The 24,773-nt window shown below is 21.7% G+C and overlaps 3 protein-coding genes across 7 annotated transcripts in view; 1 reads left to right on the forward strand and 2 right to left on the reverse strand.

Annotated features, from left to right (window-relative positions):
• Nucleotides 1-24,773, forward strand: part of LOC127281106 (probable phosphorylase b kinase regulatory subunit alpha) — a 79,820-nt gene that overhangs the window by 47,163 nt on the left and 7,884 nt on the right. For 2 of the 5 annotated variants that reach the window (XM_051304613.1, XM_051304616.1), the window contains exons 1-6: nucleotides 17,970-18,380; nucleotides 21,779-22,299; nucleotides 22,366-22,811; nucleotides 23,015-23,330; nucleotides 23,686-23,899; nucleotides 23,999-24,108. In XM_051304613.1, coding sequence (XP_051160570.1) covers nucleotides 21,817-22,299; nucleotides 22,366-22,811; nucleotides 23,015-23,330; nucleotides 23,686-23,899; nucleotides 23,999-24,108 — 1,569 coding nt within the window. In that variant the 5' untranslated portion in view covers nucleotides 17,970-18,380; nucleotides 21,779-21,816. Of the gene's footprint in view, nucleotides 1-17,967; nucleotides 18,381-21,778; nucleotides 22,300-22,365; nucleotides 22,812-23,014; nucleotides 23,331-23,685; nucleotides 23,900-23,998; nucleotides 24,109-24,485; nucleotides 24,634-24,773 lie in introns of those variants that run through there. The other 3 variants (XM_051304614.1, XM_051304617.1, XM_051304615.1) reach the window with 3 other exon arrangements.
• LOC127281100 (centromere-associated protein E-like) lies at nucleotides 51-11,357 on the reverse strand. The gene is made up of 4 exons (XM_051304601.1): nucleotides 11,062-11,357; nucleotides 9,875-10,389; nucleotides 5,841-7,103; nucleotides 51-4,055 (listed from the first exon to the last, which is right to left on the reverse strand). The coding sequence occupies exons 2-4, from the start codon at nucleotides 10,310-10,312 to the stop codon at nucleotides 366-368; spliced, it is 5,391 nt and encodes a 1,796-aa protein (XP_051160558.1). The 5' UTR covers nucleotides 10,313-10,389; nucleotides 11,062-11,357; the 3' UTR covers nucleotides 51-365.
• LOC127281104 (uncharacterized) lies at nucleotides 12,400-17,567 on the reverse strand. The gene is made up of 3 exons (XM_051304608.1): nucleotides 17,350-17,567; nucleotides 14,150-16,339; nucleotides 12,400-14,073 (listed from the first exon to the last, which is right to left on the reverse strand). The coding sequence occupies exons 2-3, from the start codon at nucleotides 16,316-16,318 to the stop codon at nucleotides 12,409-12,411; spliced, it is 3,834 nt and encodes a 1,277-aa protein (XP_051160565.1). The 5' UTR covers nucleotides 16,319-16,339; nucleotides 17,350-17,567; the 3' UTR covers nucleotides 12,400-12,408.

Here is a 24,773-nt window from a genome sequence, read left to right on the forward strand (position 1 = left end):
TTATAAATTATTATATTAATTATAAATAATATTTACAAATAAAATCTTCACAAATTATGTGTCGTCATTTAAAAATACAAAAAGATGATTTATATATAAAATATAATTACACAGAATTAATCACAATTTGAAATTCATTATAAATAATATTTGTAGAATTTTTTTTTTTTTTTTTTTCAACTTAACATTATAAATTCGCAATTATATTATAATATTATATTTTTTTTTTTATTTGAAATTAAAAAAATATAATTATCACATTTATTGATAAATTATTTCCTGATATTATATTATACATTTATAATATATTATATTGTATTATAAAAGTAGAAATCACAATGCTTACTTATGCATTAAATCGTTACTTAATTAACGTTGTCATCGTCATCATCATTATTATTGATAATTTCATTCTTCTCTTTTTTCAGTCTCTCACTTTCTTCTCTTAGTCGTGAATTTTCTAATTTTAATTTCTCATTTTCACGCATTAGAAATAAATGTTCTTCTAAAAGTTTATTTCTTTCTCTTAAAAGAGTATTTTCAATTTGTTGAGCATTTTCCATTGCATTTTCACATTTTGTATGATTTTTTTGTTGTTTCGATTTTTTGATATTTTCATTTTTCAATTTTTCTGAAATTTTTTCACTATTCTCTGCCAATGTTTTTTTTGCATCAATTTTTTGTTGTTTTTTTGATTTTTTCGATTCATTTTTATCATTTGTATTATTTTCAACTTTTTTATCAATTTCTTTTTTATTTTCTAATTTATCATTACTTTCGACTGTTATTGTTTCTTTTTCTGTTTTTAATTGTTTTTTATTTTTTGATTTTTTACTACCGCCTGCATTTTCTATTTTTGGCATTTCTTTCACTCCGCTTGCATCTTCTTCGTCAATTATTTCCTTGGAATTGTTTTTGGATTTTTTATTTTTCGATTTTTTATTATTTATATTTTGACTATTATTTTCCGGTGTTTTGGAATTTTCTTGTTTTTCAATTTCAATAGGTATTTCTTTATCTTTAATATCAATTTTTGATTGTTTTTTATTTTTTGTTTTTTTACTCTCAATTGGAGTAGGTTCTGATTTTGGTTTATTGGATTCTTGTTTAATTGTTGTCTCAATATTTTCATTGTTGGTTACCTCATTTTCCTTTGTTTCTGGTTTGGATTGTTTTTTATTTTTCGATTTCTTGCTTTTTGTCACGTCATTTTTAACTTTTGGTGTTTCTACTTTTTCTTCGGCTTTTGCTTCGTCAGGGGATTTTTTTGTTACTTTTGCTTTTATATTTTCAATATTATCCAAATTATTGGTGACATTTTGATTCGATGAATTTGGTTCATCTTTTATTGATTTTCCCTTTTGTTTTTCTTCCTTCTTTTTATTTTTATTTTCGTTTATTTTGATATTTTCAACAGAAGTTGTTTCATTTTTTTCGATTTTCGATTTTTCATTAGTTTCTAATTTATTTGTAATTTCTGATTTCTTGACAATTTGCAATTTTTTCTCTGATTTCTTTTCAATTTCGAGAATTTCCTTGACTTCTAATTTTTCATCCACTTTTGGTTTGTCTTCATTTTTTAAAGTGGAAGAGACAAGAGAATAATTTTCAGTTTTTTGCTTTATTTCTAATTCTTGTTTTGGTCTTTTTTCAATTTTTATACCTTCAACGACAATTATTCCATTTTGTGCTTCGATTTTCAATTTTTTCTCGTATTTTGAATTTGTAGTGACAATTGAAGAATTTTCTGTTTGCGGCTTCTCTTGTTTTGTTTCTTCTTTTTCTGGTTCTGCTTTCATTTTTTCTTTATTTTTTTCTTCTTCTTTTACACTTGTATTATTTTCATTTTTTTCTCCTTCTTTTTCTTCTTTTACTTTTATTTTTACCTCATCCTTTACTTCTTTTAATTTTCCTTCTTTATCTTCTCTTCCTTTCGGTATTTCTTTTGTTTCTATTTCTTCCTCCACTTCTTCTTTAATTTTTTCTTCTTTCTCTTCCATATTTTTTATTAATTTTTCTTTGTCATCTTTCGTTTCCTCTTTTATTTTTCCTTCTTTATCCTCTACATTTAATTTTCGTTCTTCTTCTTTTTTTATTTTTCTTTCATTATCATCTTTTAATTTTCCATCTGCATCTTCAGTTTCTTCTTTTATTAAACTTTCTTTAATCTCTTCTTTTACATTTAATTTCCGTTTATCAGCATCATATTTTTTTAATTTTCTTTCTTTATCGTCTTTTAATTTTTCTTCTTCATTTTCAGTTTCTTCTTTCTCTTCCGTTTCTACCTTTATCTTTCCCTCTTTCTCTTCATTTTCCCCTTTAATTTTTTCTTCTTTCACCTTTTTCTCTTCTGTTTCTTCTTTTATTTTTCCTTCTTTCTCTTCCTTCTCTTCTATTAATTTTTCTACATTTAATTTTCGTTCATCTTCTATTTTTATTTTTCGTTCTTTATCATCTTTTATTGTCTCTTCTTTCTCTTCATTTATGTTTTCTAAATTTTCTTTTTCTATTGTTCTTTCGTTAACATATTTTAATTTTCCATTTTCATTTTCAGTTTCATCTATTTTTTCTTCAAACTCTTCATTTTCTTCGTCTTTGTCATCTATTTTATTTGTTTCAAAATTTTCTCCATTCAGTGTATTTTCTTTTTGTTCATCTTTTAAATCTAATTTTCCAATTCTACGCATTGCTTTACGTATTTTACGATCAAATTTTTCATTTTGTGTTTCGGGCATTTTTCTTTCAAATTTTCTTTGTATTTCCAAAATCTCTGCCTGTAATTCTTGTTCGAGATTTTTATCATTTATTTCATTATCAGAATTCTCTTCTAATTGACTTGAAATTGATATGTTATTATTTTCAATAGAATTTTCAATATCACAATTTTTATCGTCTTTTTCAATAGAAAGTTTAATTTCCGATAATTTTTTCTCTACTTCTGTAACTAATTCAATTTTTTCCTCCATTTCAAATAATGCCTCAAGTTGAGGTAATTTTTCCTCATTCAAACATTTTACTAACGCATTCAATTCTTCGCAGTTTTTCTTCATAGGACTATCTTCTGGCATTATTTCAGCTTTCTTTTGATCGCGTAACATTGCCTCCAATCTCTTTTGACTCGCTACCATTTCAATTTTCAATTCGGCGAGACTTTTGCCCGATGGTCGATAACGTTTTTCAAACATTGTACAAAATGTAATTGCTTTATTCGAATAACAAAGACCCTCTGTCTCATAATCACGTTCAGGAATAAGACTCGCGTATGGATTTAATCCATTGCCATAATTTAATGTATAATAATCAATTTTATCTAAAATCGCCTCCATTGAATTATCATCTTTAAATGAACGCGCTTTACTTTTGGCTGTCATTATAAAATAACAATTAATATCTGTTAAACATTTAGCCGCTTCATCCCATGTATTTGCATCACTTTCATGAATATTTAAATTAAATCCAATAACAATATCCGGTACAATAAATTCTTGATGACGATAATAATCTTCATATTTCATTGTATAGGATTTTATTTCCAAATTTTGATAACGCATATAAGCAATTGAAGAAAAATCAAAACGTACAAGTAGCGTTTGTTGTGTGGGTGGTATTTTTGTTTCAACTTCTGGTCCAATAAAAATAATTTTTAAATTTTTCATATGATCAAACCAATAGAGAATAAATTTCCAAAATACAGCTTCATATTTTTCACGCATTGTTGCACCAATCACATGTATTACTAATGAATCATTTTCAAAATAACATGGATCCATTAAACATTCGGCACAATAGAGAAATGTTAATGTACGCGATAAATAATCAGAGAGTAAAATATTTTGTATATTTGGTATACCAAAATCTTCATTATTAAATTTTAAATAATTTCTAATGAAATCCTCAATTTTCTCGGGAAAATTATTACTTTTTTTTGATAATACTTTAACATCAAGATGCATTACACGTGGCTCAAGGATTAACATTAATTTTCTTGATAGTGAAAAATCTTTACAATTCTCCTTGTGATTTGCATTTCTCATGTGAATTTTGCAGAAACTTATCTGTAAATAAAAAAAAAGAGAAACATTATTTTTTATGATAAATTAATTACTTATTATTAACTTCATTCATTATAAATATTTATATATTTAAAAAAATATATTTTAGTAAAGCAAATTTTTATTTCAGCAAATTTTTTATTTAACATAATTATTATTTAATCGAAATTAGAAATTATTTAACCAAATACTCATTAAGCCGAATTTTTAATTAACCAAATTTTCATTTAACCGCATTTTTATTAAGCAGAATTTTTGTTTAATCGAAATTATTCTTTAATCAAATTTTTAATTTACAAAATTTTTATTTAGCCGAATTTTTGTTTAATCGAAATTATTATACAACCAAATTTTCATTTTACCTAATTTTTATTTAGCAGATTTTTTGTTTAATCGAATTTATTATTTAACCGAATTTTTAATAAATCTAAATTTCTATGAAGCCAAATTTTTATTATGCAGAATTTTTGTTTTATCGAATTTTTAACTAAACCAAATTTTTGTTAAATCGAATTTATTATTTAGCAGAATTTTTGTTTAATTGAATTTTAAACTATAGATTAAATTTTCATTCAGACGAATTTTTGTTAAATCGAATTTATTATTTAACCGAATTTTCATTCAGTCGAATTTTTAATTTAGCAGAAATTGTAATTAACAGAATTTTTATTCATCTTAATTTTTATGTAACCAAATTTTCATTTAGCAGATTTTTTGTTTAATCGAATTTTTAACAAATCTAAATTTCTATAATGCCAAATTTTTATTATGCAGAATTTTTGTTTTATTGAATTTTTAACTGAACCAAATTTTTATTTAGCCAAATTTATGTTTAATCGAATTTATTATTTAGCAGAATTTTTGTTTAATTGAATTTTTAACTAGATTAAATTTTTATTTAGACGAATTTTTGTTTAATCGAATTTATTATTTAACAGAATTTTCATTCAGTCGAATTTTTATTTAGCAGAAATTGTAATTAACAGAATTTTTATTTATCTTAATTTTTATGTAACCAAATTTTCATTTAGCAGATTTTTTGTTTAATCGAATTTATTATTTAACCGAATTTTGAACACAGCTGAATTTCTATGACTCCAAATTTTTATTATGCATAATTTTTGTTTTATCGAATTTTTAACTGAACCAAATTTTCATTTAGCCAAATTTTTATTTAATCGAATTTATTGTTTAGCAGAATTTTTGTTTAATTGAATTTTTAACTATAGATTTAATTTTCATTTAGACGAATTTTTGTTTAATCGAATTTATCATTTAACCGAATTTTGCATTCAGTCGAATTTTTATTTAGCAGAAATTGTAATTAACAGAATTTTTATTTATCATAATTTTTATGTAACCAAATTTTGCATTTAGCCGAATTTTCGTCTAATCGAAATTATTATTTAACCGAATTTTTAATTAACTAAATTTTTATTTTACCGAATTTTTATTTAGCAGAAATCGTAATGAACAGAATTTTTATTTATCTTAATTTTTATGTAACCAAATTTTTATTTAGCAGAATTTTTACGTAACAAAATTTTTTAATTAACTGAATTTTTATTTAACCAGTTTTTTATTTAGCAGAAATTTTAATTATCAAAACTTATTTAATAAATTAACAAATTTTGATGTAATCAAATTGATATTTAGCAGAAATATTTTAATTTTTCAAAATTATTGCTATTAAAATTCGATTTTTAAAAATAAAAGAAAGAGAATGGTAGAAAAAAAATTTTCAAAAAATTCTATAAAAGAATGAAATTTTTTAAAATATCTTCTTACCCCACATTTGCAATTCTTCAAAATACTCGAATCATTGATATGACAAATGAAACATGTTTTTGGAAATAAAAACATTTCACGTTCACCATCAAAAAGTTCTTTGCCAATTTTTAATTCTGTCTTTTTTAATAAATCAAATTTACCCTTTAACCATAATGCATCATTATCAATTGGCAATTTATCAAAAACACTTGTTGCACCAGTTTCATTTAACATTCCCAATATTGCACGACAAATCATTTTATGATATGGCCAATGAACACGTTGATGATTTTCACCACAGTAAAATATCATTTTACATTTTTTACATGCCAACATTGGATTCATTGATTGACAAACATAACAAACACTATGATAAAATGATCTTCTCCATAAACGTTTTTTCCATTCAATTGAATTATCAGGATCATCAATATCGTCTTCTTCTTGATATTTTTCCAATGATGTTCCATCCATCATTAAAGCTCCCGTTGTTGTTGTTGTTGTTTTTGATTCACGTGGACTTTTTGCAATTATTAAATTCATTGAATTTTTACAACACGTCCAATCATATGGATTTAAACATGGATAAAGTGGTGAAAAACTATTTAATCCCATATAATAAAATGATGAATTACAAATATATGGATGTAAATTTTCAATGACAAATCTCTCAACATTACCCTTATAGGCAATGACAATTGGACATGATGATGTATTCCAATAATCAAGATTCTCATGCCACATACGAAATTGATCGCGTGTACAATAATATAAATCCATCATAAACATTGCCAATAAATTTGGTTTACGACATGATTTTTTCTTTACATATTTCACATATGGCAATGTTGGTACTTCGACAATTAATTTTTTTTTACCCATTACACATTTATTGCATAATGTGACATTTGTACAGGAATTTTGTTTACTATCAATAAATACAATTGTCAATGATATGATGTGTGGCATTAGATGTAAAATTGATTCCCATGATTGTACAAAAACATGAACATTGGCAACACCTTGAACGTGTACAACAATTTCTGATTGTAATGGTTGATTTAATTTTTGAAATGCATTATAGAGCGTTAATGGCACGCTCATTGCTTCTGATACATAATATTTTACATTCTCCTCGATTTCTGTTTGTTTGCCAAATTGTTGTTCCATGAGATCTTCCATTGATAGTGGTGGTTTGTCGGATTTTTTTAACGATGCAACAAGAATATTTAATTGTATTCGTTCTTCGGATGGTACGACGAGAACTTTTTTGTCGTGTACCTGAAATTTTTATTTTATCAAGAAATGAAAAAAAAAATGTTTTATTATTTCACAAATTTATAAATAAATTTATAAATAAATTTATAAATAAATTTATAAATAAATTTATAAATAAATTTATAAATAAATTTAAAATATAAAAATTTATAGAATTAAAGTTTTATATTTAACTAGCAATATTAAACGCGCGCAAGCGCGTCAAATTGACTGTTTCATTATTTGTTATAGAGAAATTAAAAATTAATATTATCAATAATTATTTAAATTTATTAGAATATTATTCCATATTAAATGATAAAAATAAAAATTATATGTTTATAGGCCTCAGATTATTAATTATCAAATTATTAAATTTTAAATTCAAAGTCTTTTAAAATTCAATTATTTTCCAAATTTTCAATTTAAAATCAAATGACATTCAATTATTACCCAAAATTTCCATTCAAAATCAACTAAAATTCACTTATTTTCCAAATTTTCAATTTAAATTCAAATAAAATAAAATTATTTTCTAAAATTTCATTTCAAAATTAATTATCAAAAATCAACTAAAATTGAATTATTATTTAAAATTGTAATTGAAATTTAATTATTTTTCAAAATTTCAATTCAAAATCCAAGACAATTCAATTATTTTCCAAATTTTTAATTCAAAATTTTTTAAAATCCAATTATTTTCCAAATTTTCAATTTAAAATCACATAAAATTCAATTATTATTCGAAATTTTAATTTAAAATCAACTAAAATTCAAATATTTTCCAAATTTATCTATTGAAAATTAACAAAAATTCAATTATATTCCAAAATTTCAATTCCAAAATCAACTAAAATTCAATTATTTCCCAAAATTTTAATTCAAAATCAAAGAAAATTCAATTATTTTCTAAAATTTCAATTAAAATTCAATTATTTTAAAAATTTTCAATTCAAAATCAACTAAAATTCAATTATTTTCCAAAATTTCAATTGAAAATTAACTAAAATTCAATTATTTTCTAAAATTTTAATTGAAATTCAATTATTTTTTAAAATTTTTAATTCAAAATTTTTTAAAATCCAATTATTTTCCAAATTTTCAATTTAAAATCACATAAAATTCAATTATTATTCGAAATTTTAATTTAAAATCAACTAAAATTCAAATATTTTCCAAATTTATCTATTGAAAATTAACAAAAATTCAATTATATTCCAAAATTTCAATTCCAAAATCAACTAAAATTCAATTATTTCCCAAAATTTTAATTCAAAATCAAAGAAAATTCAATTATTTTCTAAAATTTCAATTAAAATTCAATTATTTTAAAAATTTTCAATTCAAAATCAACTAAAATTCAATTATTTTCCAAAATTTCAATTGAAAATTAACTAAAATTCAATTATTTTCTAAAATTTTAATTGAAATTCAATTATTTTTTAAAATTTTTAATTCAAAATCTTTTAAAATTCAATTATTTTCGTAGTTTTCAATTTAAAATGAAATAAAATTCTTCAATTATTTTCTAAAATTTCTATTCAAAATTAATTATCCAAATTTTCAATAAAAAATGAACTTAAATTAAATTATTATTCAAAAATTTCAATTAAAATTCAATTATTTCCCAAAATTTTAATTCAAAATCAAAGAAAATTCAATTATTTTCAAAATTTTCAATTCAAAATCAACTAAAATTCAATTATTTTCTAAATTTAAAATCAAATAAAATTTAATTATTTTCTAAAATTTCAATTCAAAATTAATTATTAAAATTTTCAATAAAAAATCAACTAAAAATGAATTATTATCCAAAATTTTAATTGAAATTTAATTATTTTCCGAAATTTCAATTCCAAAATCAACTAAAATTCAATTATTTCCCAAAATTTTAATTCAAAATCAAAGAAAATTCAATTACTTTCCAAATTTTTAATTCAAAATCAAAGAAAATTCAATTACTTTCCAAATTTTTAATTCAAAATCTTTTAAAATTCAATTATTTTCGTAGTTTTCAATTTAAAATGAAATAAAATTCTTCAATTATTTTCTAAAATTTCCATTCAAAATTAATTATCCAAATTTTCAATAAAAAATGAACTTAAATTAAATTATTATTATTCTAAAAAATTTGAATTCAAAATTAATTGAATTTTCAATAATTTGAATTTAAAAGCATTTAAAATTTAATTATTTCTAAAATTTTCCATCGAAAATTTTTTGAAATTTAATAATTTCAATTATAACTCTAAGGGAATTCAATTATTTTAAAATATTTTTATAATATTCTTTGAAAATTCAACTACCTGAAACCAGTTTTCAATTAAAAAATGATTATTAAATTATTGTATTTTTTCTGTAATTTCTAATAAATTTTTTAGTGAAATCATATAAAATTTTAATTAAAATCACTTGAAGTTCAATTAATTTCTAAAATCTCAATTTTAAATCTTTTGAAAATTCAATTAAATTTAAAAAATGTTTTCCAAAAAATTTTTTGACCAACTTCAAGTTAGGACAGAAGGACAGACCAAGCATTTTATTATTATATAATTTTCTATTTAGAAATAATAGAGAAAATAAATTAATCAAATAATTAAAAATTAACTTTTTCTTGAAAATATCTTGAAATTATCTTGAAATATTAAGTTATCTTCAAATAATCAATAAAATCATTGAAATAATTTTGAAATTAAAATTTTTCTTTTTCTATAATAAAATTTTGGGATTAAAAAATGTTAATTCTTTTCATAAAAAAAAAAAATTTCCGATATAATTAATTAAGTTTTTCATACCATTTTTATCTCGTGACAATTTTTATCGTGTATTGGACTTGTTGGATGTTCCTTGCAAAAACTTGCGAATGGACAATTGGGACAATTTTTCAATAAATTTTGTCGTGCCTCAAAACATATGAAACAAACGCGTGGAAATTGTAACATTTCCTCTTCATTTGGAAAGAATGAACGATTTAAAAGTAAAATAATTTCTGGCCACATATTTTTACTTTCGTCCATCCATTTGTGACGCGATAAACCTTTAAGTCCCTCAAATAAATGTGATTGATGATTTTTTTTCAATAAAGTGGAAATAGCACGGCAAAATGTTTTATGATTTTTCCAATCGACTTTTTGATGTGGCTCACCGCAATATGAGACCATTTTACAACTACCACATTGTTTCAATGAATCCGTTGCCTCACAAACGTAACATTCGTTTGGATAGAAATACATTTTTTTTTCTCTTTTTATTTTATTAGGTTTAATAATTTTATTTTTGTCTCGTCTCTCGGGGCGGTTTTTTTTTATATCTAAAATAATATAATATATATTATTATTTAGTTTTAGATATTTAAAAATATTTTCAAAACTTTTATAATAATAATTGTTATTAATTTTTTTTTATTTAAGTACTTTTATAACGAAAGGGTTTATTTAAAACCCGTTTATGTATTTAAATATTTTCTTTTTGCTTTAAAAAAATATTACGAAGCTGAAGTACGCAACGTACGATTTTTAAAGTAATAATTTATAAAATGAAAAATTTTATAATTTTTTTCCTAAAAAATATTTTTTTATAATTTGTTGATTAATGAAAACTACAAGAAATATTTTTTAGGCAAAGAATTATAGAATTATTCATTTTAAAAATTATTTCTTTAAAAATCGTTTCTCATAAACGTTGCGTATTTCAGCTTCGTAAAATATTGAATAAAATTTTAATAACGCGAAAAAAATTAACTTAAATCTTTCTGTAATTAATTTTTTAAAATTCAATTTTTGAAATACCTAATTTGCATATTATTTTAGTTGTGTAAAAAAAAAATTATAAAATATTCGAAAAACGACGTATTGTTGAATTTAAAATGTACTTTTTACTGTGCTTTTATAATTATATATAAAAAATGAAACTTAATTTTTTAATTTTAAATTAAAAATAAGCATTTTATAAATATTATAAACTAAATCAATGATTCACTTACCCGCGCTTATTATTATATTCTGGAATGTTGTTTATAAATATTAATATACATTAATTCTCGTAAATAATGTAAATTTATAGGTTATGTTGTGCATGGCTTTCCGCAATCTATATAGATGAAATTGTCTTTTTTAAAAGTTATAAAACACTTGTTTACACGTGAGAAATCAATAATCAATAGTGACAGAACATACTTTTTAATTATGTAAATTTAATTAGTAATTATTTCACTTTCTTTTAAAGCGGTTAAAACACATTTTTCCTTGACTTTTCTCTCTCATACACAAAACGTTAATGTGCGAGTTTGCGCAGTAATTTTTATCGGCATTTTTTCTTCATTTTTTATAATAAAAAAAAAATTATATAAAAAAAAAATTTAATTTATTAATGTTAAAATTAATATTAATTCACCCAAAAAAAAAAAAAATTTTATTAAAAAATAAATACGTAGAATTTACATTAAAAATAAAATATTTTAAATAATTATAATTAAATATTATTTAAATATTATTTAAATATTTAAAATTATATATAAATAAAAAAATAAAATATTACAATTTTTTTTTTAGAAAAACGAATTTTATTTAAAATTTTAATTTTAATAGTTCTAAATTAGATTAAATTTATTTTCTTCATTTTGTACTTTTAAAAAGTTCTAAAATGTCAATAAAATAAAATTTTATCTTTTTATTATAGTATAAATTTATTTCATTTTCTTTCTTTTATTGTACAAAATATATTTAATGTAGAATTTTTTTTTTTTAATACAAAATATTTTTTTTTTTTATATATATTGCTGTGTATTTTATAATATAAACTGTATAAATCTCTTATTTTCTAAAGAAAAGAAAAAAACTAAATTAAACTCACAAAATATATACAAGTTTTAACTTTGGCTACATTCAAAAATATGGAAAATGTATCAAGTTAATTGTAAATCGATATTTTTCTTCAAATGCAATGTTTTTGAAAAAAAATATAGGAAAAAATAATTTTTTGTGCGAAAAGAAAAATTATTTAAAAATAATTTTTGTAATTTACTTAATTAAATATACTAAAATAAATTAAAAATCCCTTTGGATTTTTGTAAAATATTTTTCAAATAGAAAAAAATAATTTGTAGAAGAAATTTATAAAATTAGTAATTTTTCTTCTTACTTCTCAATGAAATATGAAAAAAACAAACGATATTTTATAATACAAAAAGAAGTTTCATATTAAATATTTTTTTTTTCTAAATTCAAAAATCTTACAAAATATTGATGACTCTTGAAGATAAATTAGATGAGTTTTCTTAAAATAATTAAGAATCAATTTCTTTTTTTTTTTTTTAAATATGTTCTACAACTTATTTCTGACAATTATCACAGGTTTGACAATTTTTTTTCTCGAGTAATTTTTTAAGAGTTTCCTCAATTTCACTGCGTATATCGATAAGTAATTTATTTTCCTCACGAAGACGTAAATTTTCTTGTTTCATTTTTAAAGTTTCTTCATGTATAAAAATAAAACTTTCTCTTAGAAACTCTACTTGTCTTTTGGCTTCTTCTTTTCTTTGTATATATGAACTTTGATTCAATTCCTCAATAGTATTCATTAAACTGTCCATTGAAATCGTTTTAGTTGTAGATGTATTTAATTTTTCTAATGAATTCTCAGAAAAATTTTTTTTTTCTTCAATAAATGCGTCGGTTTTGAAATTTTTCAAATCATCTTTTTCCTCTTCTTCTTTCTTTGTAATTACTTGCGATTTTAATTTATTTTCTGATAATTTAATATTTAGTTTTTCATTTGTTTCTTGAGATTTTTTCATTTCTATTTCTATTTGACTTTTTGGCAAATTTTCAATTTGTTCGTTTATTTGTTTTGTTTTTTTAATTAAATGTTCTGAATTAATTTCCGTTTGCATCAATGATTCGTTGAATTTTTCCATTGTTACTTTCTCTTCTTCCATTTGTTTTTCGTGTATTTTTTCCAATTCGCCAACTGTAAGCATTTGTGTTGCATTTTTTGTAATCAAATTTTTATTTAAAATTTCCGATTCTTGTTTAAACGATTCATTTTTTGTCTCTAAACTTATTGCAGATTTATTTGGCGTTTTGTAAAATTGTTTATAGATGAGAAGAAATTTATTTGGATTTTTCAATTGTTCAGTTTCAAAATCACGCATCATTATTGACGAAGCAAAGGGATTTTCTTGGAAAAAATCATAAATCACTGATTTTTCAAGAAATGAACATAATTTTTCATGATCTTTTTGTCCTCGTCTTTCAGTTTCTGATGTCATTATAAAAGGAATATTGATATAATTTTTTAAAACACAAAACGTCTCCTTCCATTTACATTCGTAAATTCCATAATCGCTCTCGTGTAAATTTAAATTAAAACCAAAAATAATATCCGGTTTCGTTACTATTGATTTATTGTTTAAAGACTCATGATAATTCATAGAATAACAATAAATTTGAAATGATTTTTTATCCATTGCTTTACAGGAATTGCATAATTCATTATTTATACAATAATTTCCATCAAATTTCGGTCCAAAAAAATGAATTTTTATTTCCTTTAAATCAATTAGCCAATGTAAGAGAATTTCCCAATAAGAATTATATAAAAGATCATTTTTACTTGCACCGATAATATGAATAATTAATGATTTTTTCACAGGCATATTAAGTTTTTCAATGGCATAAAGTGCTGTTAATGGTCGTGAAAAATATTCTGTGATTAAACATTTTTTAAATTTATCATTTTCTCCATAAATTGATAGTCCAATTTCTTTAATAGAATTTGATTCAATAAATGCCGTCATTCCAGTTGGTAATTTTTTAATTTTATTTTTAATCAATATATTTTCCATGGCATTTTCTGGCAATCGTGACAAATAATAATTTTGTTTTGGATATTGACGTAAAAGTTTTTGCATTTTTTCAAATTTTACAGCTGTTTGAAGATCGGAACATATTTTTTTATGCGTTGAATTATTTTTATGTTGTTTACAGAGACTTGTCTGAAAATAAAAAGAAAATTTATTAAAATAATAATTTGTCAAAATTTGTAAAAAAAAAAAAAAAAAAAACACTTACTCCACATTCGCATGTTTTCAAAATACTTCTATCGCTCTCGTGACAAATGAAACATGTTCGTGGAAAAAGTATCACTTGCTTTTCATAATCGAAAAGTTGTCTGACAAGTTTTGTTTGTGCTTTAACGAGAAAATTCACTTTTATCTTAATCCATGCATCCATATAATTTGTTTTTGATTTATCATAAAGTGTCGTACCACCGCTTTCTTTTAGCATTCCCAATATAACTTTACAAAAATCCTTATGCTTCGTCCAATGTTCACGTCGATGACTATCACTACAATAGGAAATTATTTTACAACGTGTACACGGTACACAATCACGTGATAAATGACAAACCTGACAAGAATCAATTTCATAATAATTCAAATCATCATGATTGAAAATTAATTCTAACATATTTTTCTCATTTGATGAATTTTCAATTTTCTTTTCATTCAATAAATTTTCACTATTGCTTGGATTTGAATTTTCAACATTATTTTCAAATATTGATGTTTGTAATTTATTTTCCTTTAATGAATTTTGTGTTGCTAATTTTTTTTCATTGAATAAATGAAGAAGAATGATATTCCTCATTTTTAATAAATTCTCAGGTGTATTTTGTATTTGATTTACTTTCTGATCTTCAGTTTTTTTTGATAATTTTTTCATTATTGCTAAATCAATCTTTTCTAATGAAATTTCCATTTTTTTTTCTGTTAATGAAACAATTTTTTTATTTTCATTTATTGATAAATGTATTGCATCAGTTTTTCTCATTAAAATTACTTTTGTTTTATTTTCACTATCAATTGTTAATTTTTTGTCAATTTTATTTTCTTTTAAATTCAATTCATCATTTGGTGAATTTGTGATTTTTTCTTTAATTTCTTTATTTTCAATAATTTCCATTGTTTTCATATCATTCAAAAATTCATCTCTATATTTCTTCACTAAATTTGTATTATCGTGAGAATTTTGTGTATATTGAAATATTAACATATTCGAATTAATCACATAATTTAATTCCGTTCGACAATCGCGTCTTTGTTGTAAACTACAAAATTTATTTACACCATCATAATGAATAATAATTTTTGATAAATCAATTTCTAAATTTTTGCGAATTATCTCAATTTCTTTATAACCAGAATAAATAATTGGACATTTAGATAATTGATAAAGATTAATATTATTTTCATCAATTTTTTCCATACGTTTCATTTTTATCGACGTGTCTTGTTGATTGTCAAAACAAAAATTAACAATCACATCAGATATAATTAATGATTTTTCATAATTCTTCATTGTTATTATTATTAATTTTTTATTATTTCTCTTACAATTATTGCATGTGTCAATAATTTTCACATTATCATTCGAGCCGTGAATAATAATTTGTAATATTTTTAAATCTTGCATAAGATGTAAAATAATTTCCCATAATATTTCATTTATTTCTTGTAATTGTTGATGTAAAAAAATTGTCAATTTTTCCATTGTTATAAATTTTAATTTATAAAATCCATTATATATTGTCAATGGATATGTTAATATATCAGAGATGGAAATTTTTGTCAATTCATTTATATCAATTGTTGGTTTTGGATAATGTTGTAATAATTGTGCCATTGATTTTGGTTGATTTGGCATTTTATTATTGTCATCGAAAAAAATACGTTCAACAATTAATTGTGCAATTTTTAAAATTTCATGAATTTTAATTTTTTTTGAATCAAAATTTTGTGTACGACTTAAAATACCACATTCATTAATATGTTGTTGACGTAAATCTTTATGTTCATTGCAATAACTTAATGATGGACAATTTGGACAATTAATGAGTAATTCTTGTTTCGATTGATGACAAATAAAACATGAACGTGGAAAATATAACATTTGAATTTCATTCAATGATAATGAACGTCCAAGTTTATTTTCAAATATTTGATGAAAATTTTCTTTCATTTTACACCAATCATTGATATTTGATTTATGAAATTTTTCATAAAGATGAATGACTTTCATTATTTTTGTTTGATCAACAATTGCTTTACATAATTCTTTATGATTTGTATGTTCATCCTGATGTTTTTTGCCACAATATGAAATCATTTGACATCGTGTACATTGTCGTAGATTTTTTTTTGTCTTGCAAATAAAACATTCGTTTGGATAAAAATTCATTGCAAGAATTTTTTTTTACACCTAAAAAAAGAAAAACAGATTTTATAGATTTATTTTTTTATTTACTTATTACAAAGTTTTACTTAAAAAAAAAATTTTTAATAATATAATTAACATTTGAATTCGAAACGAAGCTGAAGTACGCAACGTTTATATAAACGATTTTTAAAGAAATAATTTTTTAAAATGAAAAATTCTATAATTTTTTTCCTAAAAAATATTTCTTGAAGTTTTCATTAATCAACAAATTATAAAAAAATATTTTTTAGGCAAAAAATTATAGAATTTTTCATTTTAAAAAATTATTTCTTTAAAAATCGTTTATATAAACGTTGCGTACTTCAGCTTCGTAATTCGAATTGGAAAAATTTAATTTAATTTTCAAAATTATAAAATTGGAGAAAATTGTTTTAAAAAATTAATTTTTTGAATAAATAACAACTTTTTTATTGAAAATAAAAAATATTTGGAAATAATCAAATTTAATTAATATTTAAATCAGATAATTTAATTGCTAAATATAATTTTTAAATTTAAATTAGACAATATTTTTTTTTAAAAAAGAAGCATTAGAGTAAATTTATCATGATGAAAAAATTTTTAAGAGATTATTTTTCAAATAATGCGAAAGTAATAAAGAAAACATAAAAAATTAAAATTTGCATTTTTTTTATATCATTTTTTCCCACAAATATCGTGCGTGGGAATTTAACATTTGTCATCACTTTTTTTTTTTTTTAATTTGAGTTTAGAATTTCGTGTAATCATCATAAAAACTAGATAAAAGAACGATAATAAAATATATGTTATCACTTCGATCATATATTTTATATTGAAGAAATTAAAAAATTAAAGGTAATTTTAATAACATAATTACTATTATTCCCTTTTTAATTTTAATTACTATTTATTCCATATGTTTTTTTTGTAATTCTAAATCGAAAATGAATTTTACAATAATTAATTTTTCCCAAAAAAAATTTTTGCAATAAAATAATATGTATATATATATATATATATATAAAATTTACCTGTGTGAAAACAATGTGGTTATTGTCTATTTTTTCTAAGTTATTAGAAAAATAAACTAGTTAAAACTAGTTCTTATTTTATTTTATAAACATTTTTTAATAATTCAATTTTATAACAAGTGCACTATATATTTTAATATGTAATATTAATCATTGTCTTATTTTTAAATAAAAAATAATACAAATAAAATACTGTGTAAATTCCTCTTATGCAAAAGTATGCAACACAGAGTTGGGTCGTGTTTTTCGTATTTTTTTTTGTAATTTACGTAAAATACGTAAGTTTTATAAATAGAATCCCTCTTGTTTCAAGACCCTCTATTTTGGAATGTGAGGCGAGCTTAAGCTAAAACTTCCAATTTATTGCAACCCATCCCTGATATTTTGATATTAAAATATTTTTCAATTAAAAAGAAAAACAACAATGTAAATAAATTAAATTTATTATTATACCTTGAATGTTTTCAAAAAAATTGAAAATTTAATTTGAAAATAATTTCAAATAATAACTCTTAATCTTAATGTAAACAATTTTGTGCAAACAAAATATTTTTCTAAAATAATAAATTGTGCTATATTATTCAATTCTAATAATAAAACACAAATTGTGTAATAATACAAATATTATTTATCAACTCTTCAATTTAATTTCCTTATGAAATTTTTTATTAAAAAAAATCTAGTACAGTTCAAAAGATTAAAAGTAGATTAAAAATCATTATTATTATCATCAACTATAATACTGATTTTTCTCATTTCGGATCAAGATCAATTTTGTCTCTCGTGTTTTTGACATCGCAGTTGACATTCGTTTAACATTGTCGTAATAGTATTAGTGTTTTTTTGTCGTGTACATGTGCATACTTGTCATTTAATTGTTCGTGTGTTAATTAATATGTATGTGATAATTTAATGAATTTTGACAAATAATTGTCGGAAGTGCAAATTATAATGTTCAACTCGTGTAAAAATAATTTATTCATTCAATTTTCATCTGGTGACATTCTTCAGGGATAATTATTCTGAATAAGGTATTTCTAACCTCAAAATAGATATTAAAAAAATTCAAATTATCGTTTCTGTATCATATTTTTGCTATTGGAAAATTGTTTTCTTTTATTATTTTTATTTGTTATTTTAAAAACTAATTTTCCAATCTAAATGTATATGTATATATAAAATTTGACCTCGTAAATTAAAAATAGATTTTAGATATAAAATAGTTTTGTTATAATTGTAATGGGATTTATATTTTTATTCTAAATTTACAATTTATTAATTAATAATGCAATATTTATTGAAACAAGTTTTATTTTTTATTCTTATTATTTTTGTACATAGGTACATGTAATTAAAAAAGTATTTAATTTCTCTATTTAATAAATTATTAAAGATATTTGCTATCAGAAAATAAGATAATAATTTTTATTTTATTACTATTAAGTATTTGTATTTATATTTTCTTTGTTAAATTATTTATCTACTATATTATTATTTTCTAAGATTTATTTCTTCATTTACTTTTAGTTTTACATTTTTTTTTAAAATTATTTATCTATTTTTTTATTGTAAAATCTTAATATCTCAATGTAAATTATAAATAACTTTAAATAAATCTACTAAAATAAAAATAATAAAAATAGACTATAAATGAATGAATTAAAAATTAATTTAATTATTAATTATTTTTTTAATATTTTTTAAATTATTTAATTATTTTTTAACTAGCAAAATTAAACGCGCGCCAAATTGAGTATTTAATTGTTTGTTATAAAGAAATTAAAGATTAATATTATCAATAATAATTTAATTTATTAGAATATTATTACATATTAAATGATAATAATGAAAATTATATGTTTACAGGCCTCGGATTATACGATTTTTTCCGACTTTTTTCAAAAATACGACTTTTATCGACTTATTTTAATAAAATGCGACATTTTTTTTACATTTGAAAAAAAATGTAAATAAAATACATTTTTTTAGTACAAAATGTAGATCTTCTTCAGATCTTTTTCAATTATTTAACAAATTTTGAACTAAAATGATTCTTCACTAAATTAATTATTTTTAATAATTTTAATTAAATACATCACAAATTCAATTATATCAAAATTATTTTTTCAATTAAAATTTTTATGAAATTTAATAATTGTTTATAATTTACAAAAAAAAATATCACAATAAAATTGAATTATTTTTTAAAAATTTCAATTCAAAATAAACTATAATTCAATTATTACCCGAAATTTTAATTCAAAATCAATTAAAAATCCAATAATTATCCACAAAATTTTCAATTTAAAATTTAATTATTTACCAAGTTTTCAATTTAAAATGAAATAAAATTCAATTATTTTCTAAAATTTATATTCAAAATTAATTATTTAAATTTTCAATCAAAAATGAACTTAAAATAAATTATTATCCAAAATTTCAATTAAAATTCAATTATTTCCCAAAATTTTCAATTCAAAATGAACTGAAATTCAATTATTTTAAAAATTTTTAATTTAAAATCAATGAAAATTCAATTGTTTTTTAAAGTTTAAATTGAAATTCAATTATTTTTAAAAATTTTTAATTTAAAATCAATAAAAATTCAATCGTTTTTAAAATTTAAATTGAAATTCAATTATTTTCAAAATTTTCAATTCAAAATCAACTAAAATTCAATTATTTTCCAAATTTTCAATTCAATAATTTTCGAAAAATTTTAATTCAAAATCTACTATAATTCAATAATTTTCGAAAATTCCAATTCAAAATCAACTAAAATTCAACTAAAGTACTTACAATTATTTTCCAATATTTAAACTGAAATTCAATTATTTTTAAAATTTTGAATTCAAAATCAACTAAAATTTAATTATTTTCCAAATTTTCAATTCAATAATTTTCGAAAATTTCAATTCAAAATCAACTAAAATTCAACTAAAGTACTTACAATTATTTTCAAAATTTTCAATTCAAAATCAACTAAAATTCAATTATTTTCCAAATTTTCCATTCAATAATTTTCGAAAAATTTTAATTCAAAATCTACTATAATTCAATAATTTTCGAAAATTCCAATTCAAAATCAACTAAAATTCAACTAAAGTACTTACAATTATTTTCCAATATTTAAACTGAAATTCAATTATTTTCAAAATTTTGAATTCAAAATCAACTAAAATTTAATTATTTTCCAAATTTTCAATTCAATAATTTTCGAAAATTTCAATTCAAAATCAACTAAAGTACAATTATTTTCCAAAATTTAAACTGAAATTCAATTATTTTCCAAATTTTCAATTCAAAATTAAATAATATTCAATTATTTTCTGAAATTTCAATTCAAAATTAATTGAATTTTCAATAATTTGAATTTAAAAGCATCTAAAATTTAATTGTTTCTAAAATTGTCCATCGAAAATTTTTTTTTTGAAATTTAATAATTTCAATTATAACTCTAAGGAAATTCAATTATTTTTTAACTATTTTAATAATATTCTTTGAAAATTCAACAATCTGAAACCATTTTTCAATTAAAAATGATTTTCAAATTATTGTATTTTGCCCTCATTTTCTAATAAATTTTTAGTGAAATCATCTAAAATTTTAATTACAAAACACTTAAAGTTTCAATTAATTTCAAAAATTTCAATTTTAAATCTTTGAAAATTCAATTAAATTTAAAAAATGTTTTCCAAAAATTGTTTGATAAATTATTTTTAGTTCTGTAAAATTTAATAATTGTTTTGAAAATTAACAATATCTTTTGAAATTTAATTATTTCTAAAAATTTCAACTTTAACCCTTCGAAAAGGATTATTATTAAAAAAAAAAAATTTTTTTATTTAAAAATCTGTAAAATATTTTTGTTAAAATAAAAAACAAATCCACTTTTTTTTGAATATAAATCGACTGAAACGACTTTTTGTGTCTTTAAGTTGATTCGAGGCCTGTGTTTTTATAATTAATATTTAATAGGTATTCATTGGCCCCTGGTACCTTAAAAATTAATTTTTAAAAATAAATTTTTTTCAAATTACTATCTTGTACGAAATTTCCTGGCGCATCTTTTTTCTCATCATAAATTTTTTGTATTTGTATACAATTTTTGAATGAATATACAACTTTAAAAAAAATTTCGTTGGTAAACGTTGTGTACTTCAGCTTCGTGAATTGAATTTTCGAATTTGGAATTTTAAAGAAACTTATTCCGAAATTTGGAAACACAATTATACAACTTTGGCAAAAATGAGAAAAAGAATTGTCAAAATTTGACAAGTCATAAGATTACTATTCAAAAAAAAACACGTGAAATCAGAAAAGGCCAACTTCAAGTTAGGACAGATCAAGCATTTTATTATTACATATATAATTTTTTAAATATTTTTTAAATTATTTAATTTTTTTTAATTATTAATTATTTTTCCAGTGATATAATTGAAGGTGAATAAAAAATAAATACAAAAAATGAGGAGTCGCAGTAATTCAGGCGTTCGCCTGGACTATTATCAACGTACAGTTGCAAGAATAATAATGCATCATCAACATCCAGTGACGGGATTATTTCCAGCAAGTCCCGACAATAATCATGCATGGATTCGCGATAATGTCTATACAATTCTTGCCGTTTGGGGTCTATCAATGGCTTATAAAAAAATTGCCGACGCCGATGAGGATCGTGCAAAAACCTATGAACTCGAACAAAGTTGTGTTAAATTAATGCGTGGCCTTTTAATGGCAATGATGCAACAAAAGGATAAAGTTGAAAAATTTAAAACAACACAAAATTCATTAGATGCATTGCACGCAAAATATAGTTCATCAACTGGACAAAGTGTTGTTGGCGATGGTGAATGGGGTCATTTACAAATTGATGCAATCTCCCTCTATCTTTTGATTTTAGCACAAATGACCGCTTCTGGTTTACAAGTGGTTTTCAATTTGGATGAGGTGAATTTTTTTTTAATTTTATTTTAATTTTATTCTAATTTTTTTTTATTTTGGAAATTTTTTTAGGTGGCGTTTATTCAAAATTTGGTGTTTTACATTGAATCAGCGTATTGCACTCCCGATTATGGAATGTGGGAACGTGGCGATAAAACAAATCATGGCCTACCGGAATTAAATGCAAGTAGCATTGGAATGGCAAAAGCGGCAATGGAAGCAATGAATGAATTAGATCTTTTTGGTGCAAGAGGTGGACCAACATCGGTGATTCATGTTCTCGCTGATGAGGCACAAAAATGTCAAGCAGTTTTACAATCAATGCTGCCAAGGGAATCAAATTCAAAGGAACTTGACAGTGGTCTTTTGTCAATTATCAGTTTTCCTGCTTTTGCCGTTGATGAACCATCGTTAATACAATTGACACGCGATACAATTACAAAAAAATTACAAGGACGCTATGGATGTAAACGTTTTTTACGCGATGGTCATCGTACACCAAAAGAGGATCCCAATAGGTTTGCCCAATTTTTCTTTTTTATCAAAAATAAAAATGTTTGTAATTAAATTTTAAGAAAATGTTTCAAAATAATTGAAAATATTTTTAAAATTAATTATAGAATTCCATTTTTTAATTAATATTACATATTTTTCAGAAGGAATTAATAAAATTTTTTATTTTGATTCTGGTATTTTTTGAAAAATATATTTTTTTTTTCAGATTATATTATGAGCCGTGGGAATTGCGAATGTTTGAGAATATTGAATGTGAATGGCCACTTTTCTTTTGCTATTTGATACTTGACTATTGCTTTCAAGGGAATAAGGAACTTGTCGCGGAATATAGTAAACAATTGGAAAAAATAACGACAAAAACTGACGATGGCATGAGACTTGTTCCGGAATTATATGCAGTTGCCAATGACACTGTGGCTGCAGAATATGCAGAACCTGGAAGTCAAGAGAGAGAAGCATTGGGACGATGTCCTTTTATGTGGGCGCAATCTTTATATATTCTTGGAAAATTGCTCCAAGAAGTAAGAGACAATTTTTTATCATTAATTTTCAATGTCAAAAAATTTTTATTAATTATTCTCAACTAATTATTTTGATTAATAATTAGTAATAATTTAATTTTTATTATGATTAATTTTTTTTTATAGCAAATATAAATTCCTTTGAAGGAAGTAAAAGTTAGTGTGTATTTAACAAAACAATTAATTTATTTATTATTATAAATTGTTTTTTTTTCATTTGTTATTCAATTATTTTTCTATATTAGAATTTTAATTGAATTAAAAATATAATTATCAACATTTAAAATACAATTTACAAAAATAGATAAAATTAAATAAATTGCAATTTATTTATCTATTATTTATTATTTTCAAGGGTTTCCTGGCAGTTGGCGAATTGGATCCACTGAATCGTCGATTGTGTAGTGAAAAAAAACCGGATGTCGTTGTTCAAGTTGTTATTCTTGCGGAAGACGCGGAAATTCGTGAAAAAATTGCACAACACGATATTCATGTTCAAACGATCGCCGAAGTCGCACCTATTGAGGTTCAACCGGCGAAAGTTCTCAGTCATCTTTACACATATTTAGGTTTAATAGAGAAAAACATTTTTTTTTACATAAACAAATTTTTAATTATTAAATTAAAAATTTTAAAAATAAATAATAAAAGTAATTTAACGATTCTAGGTAGAAATAAAAAATTGGGATTGTCCGGAAGAAAATCACGAGACGTGGGAATTTTGAGTACCAGTAAATTATATTCCCTACACGACAAAATATTTGCCTTTACACCGCAGGTAAAATTTTCCACTAATCTTATTAATTTTTTTATTTATTTTGTTTATTGATTTTACGTATTTTATTTTTATTTTATTTATTAGTTGAAAAGGATGTTTAAAAATTTTTATACCTTATGGAAATTTGTTTTCAAAATTTTCATTTTTGTTTTCAATTTTTGAAAACTCAAGAGGTTTGAAACTTTTTGAACACCTTCTATTGTAATATTTTTATTTATTCTTTTTTTTTCTTTCTCTCATTTATTTGAAATTATTTTTTTTTTTTAATTTCTTTTGTCTTCGTATGAAATATTGAGAATATAATGAATTGTTGACTTTCTTTTGCTCACAAACGATTTTTTGTTTATTATTGCATCAAAAAAAAAAAAAAATAACAGTTGACAGACATGACCCGCTTCTACATCGCATCGGACTATGAGCTCATGATTGACATATTCAAAGGCGAAATTAATTTCTTGAAGTCTAGCTGGCAGAATATGTTAGGCCGTCCACTCGTGGTCATGCCACTCAAGAATATCCACCTAGGTACAGTAAAGTCATATCCCAAAAGCCATAGAATTTCAACTCCTAATTGGAATTTTATTATTTTTTTTTTTAATGAAGAAAAAAAATGCATAAGAGCACGTGATTAAGAAATTGCAATAGAATTTGAAAAATGGGGGAAA

Source organism: Leptopilina boulardi, unplaced genomic scaffold (assembly GCF_019393585.1).
Source record: "Leptopilina boulardi isolate dan_hultmark-lab unplaced genomic scaffold, ZJU_Lbou_2.1 LbouV2_266, whole genome shotgun sequence".
NCBI lineage: Eukaryota > Metazoa > Arthropoda > Insecta > Hymenoptera > Figitidae > Leptopilina > Leptopilina boulardi.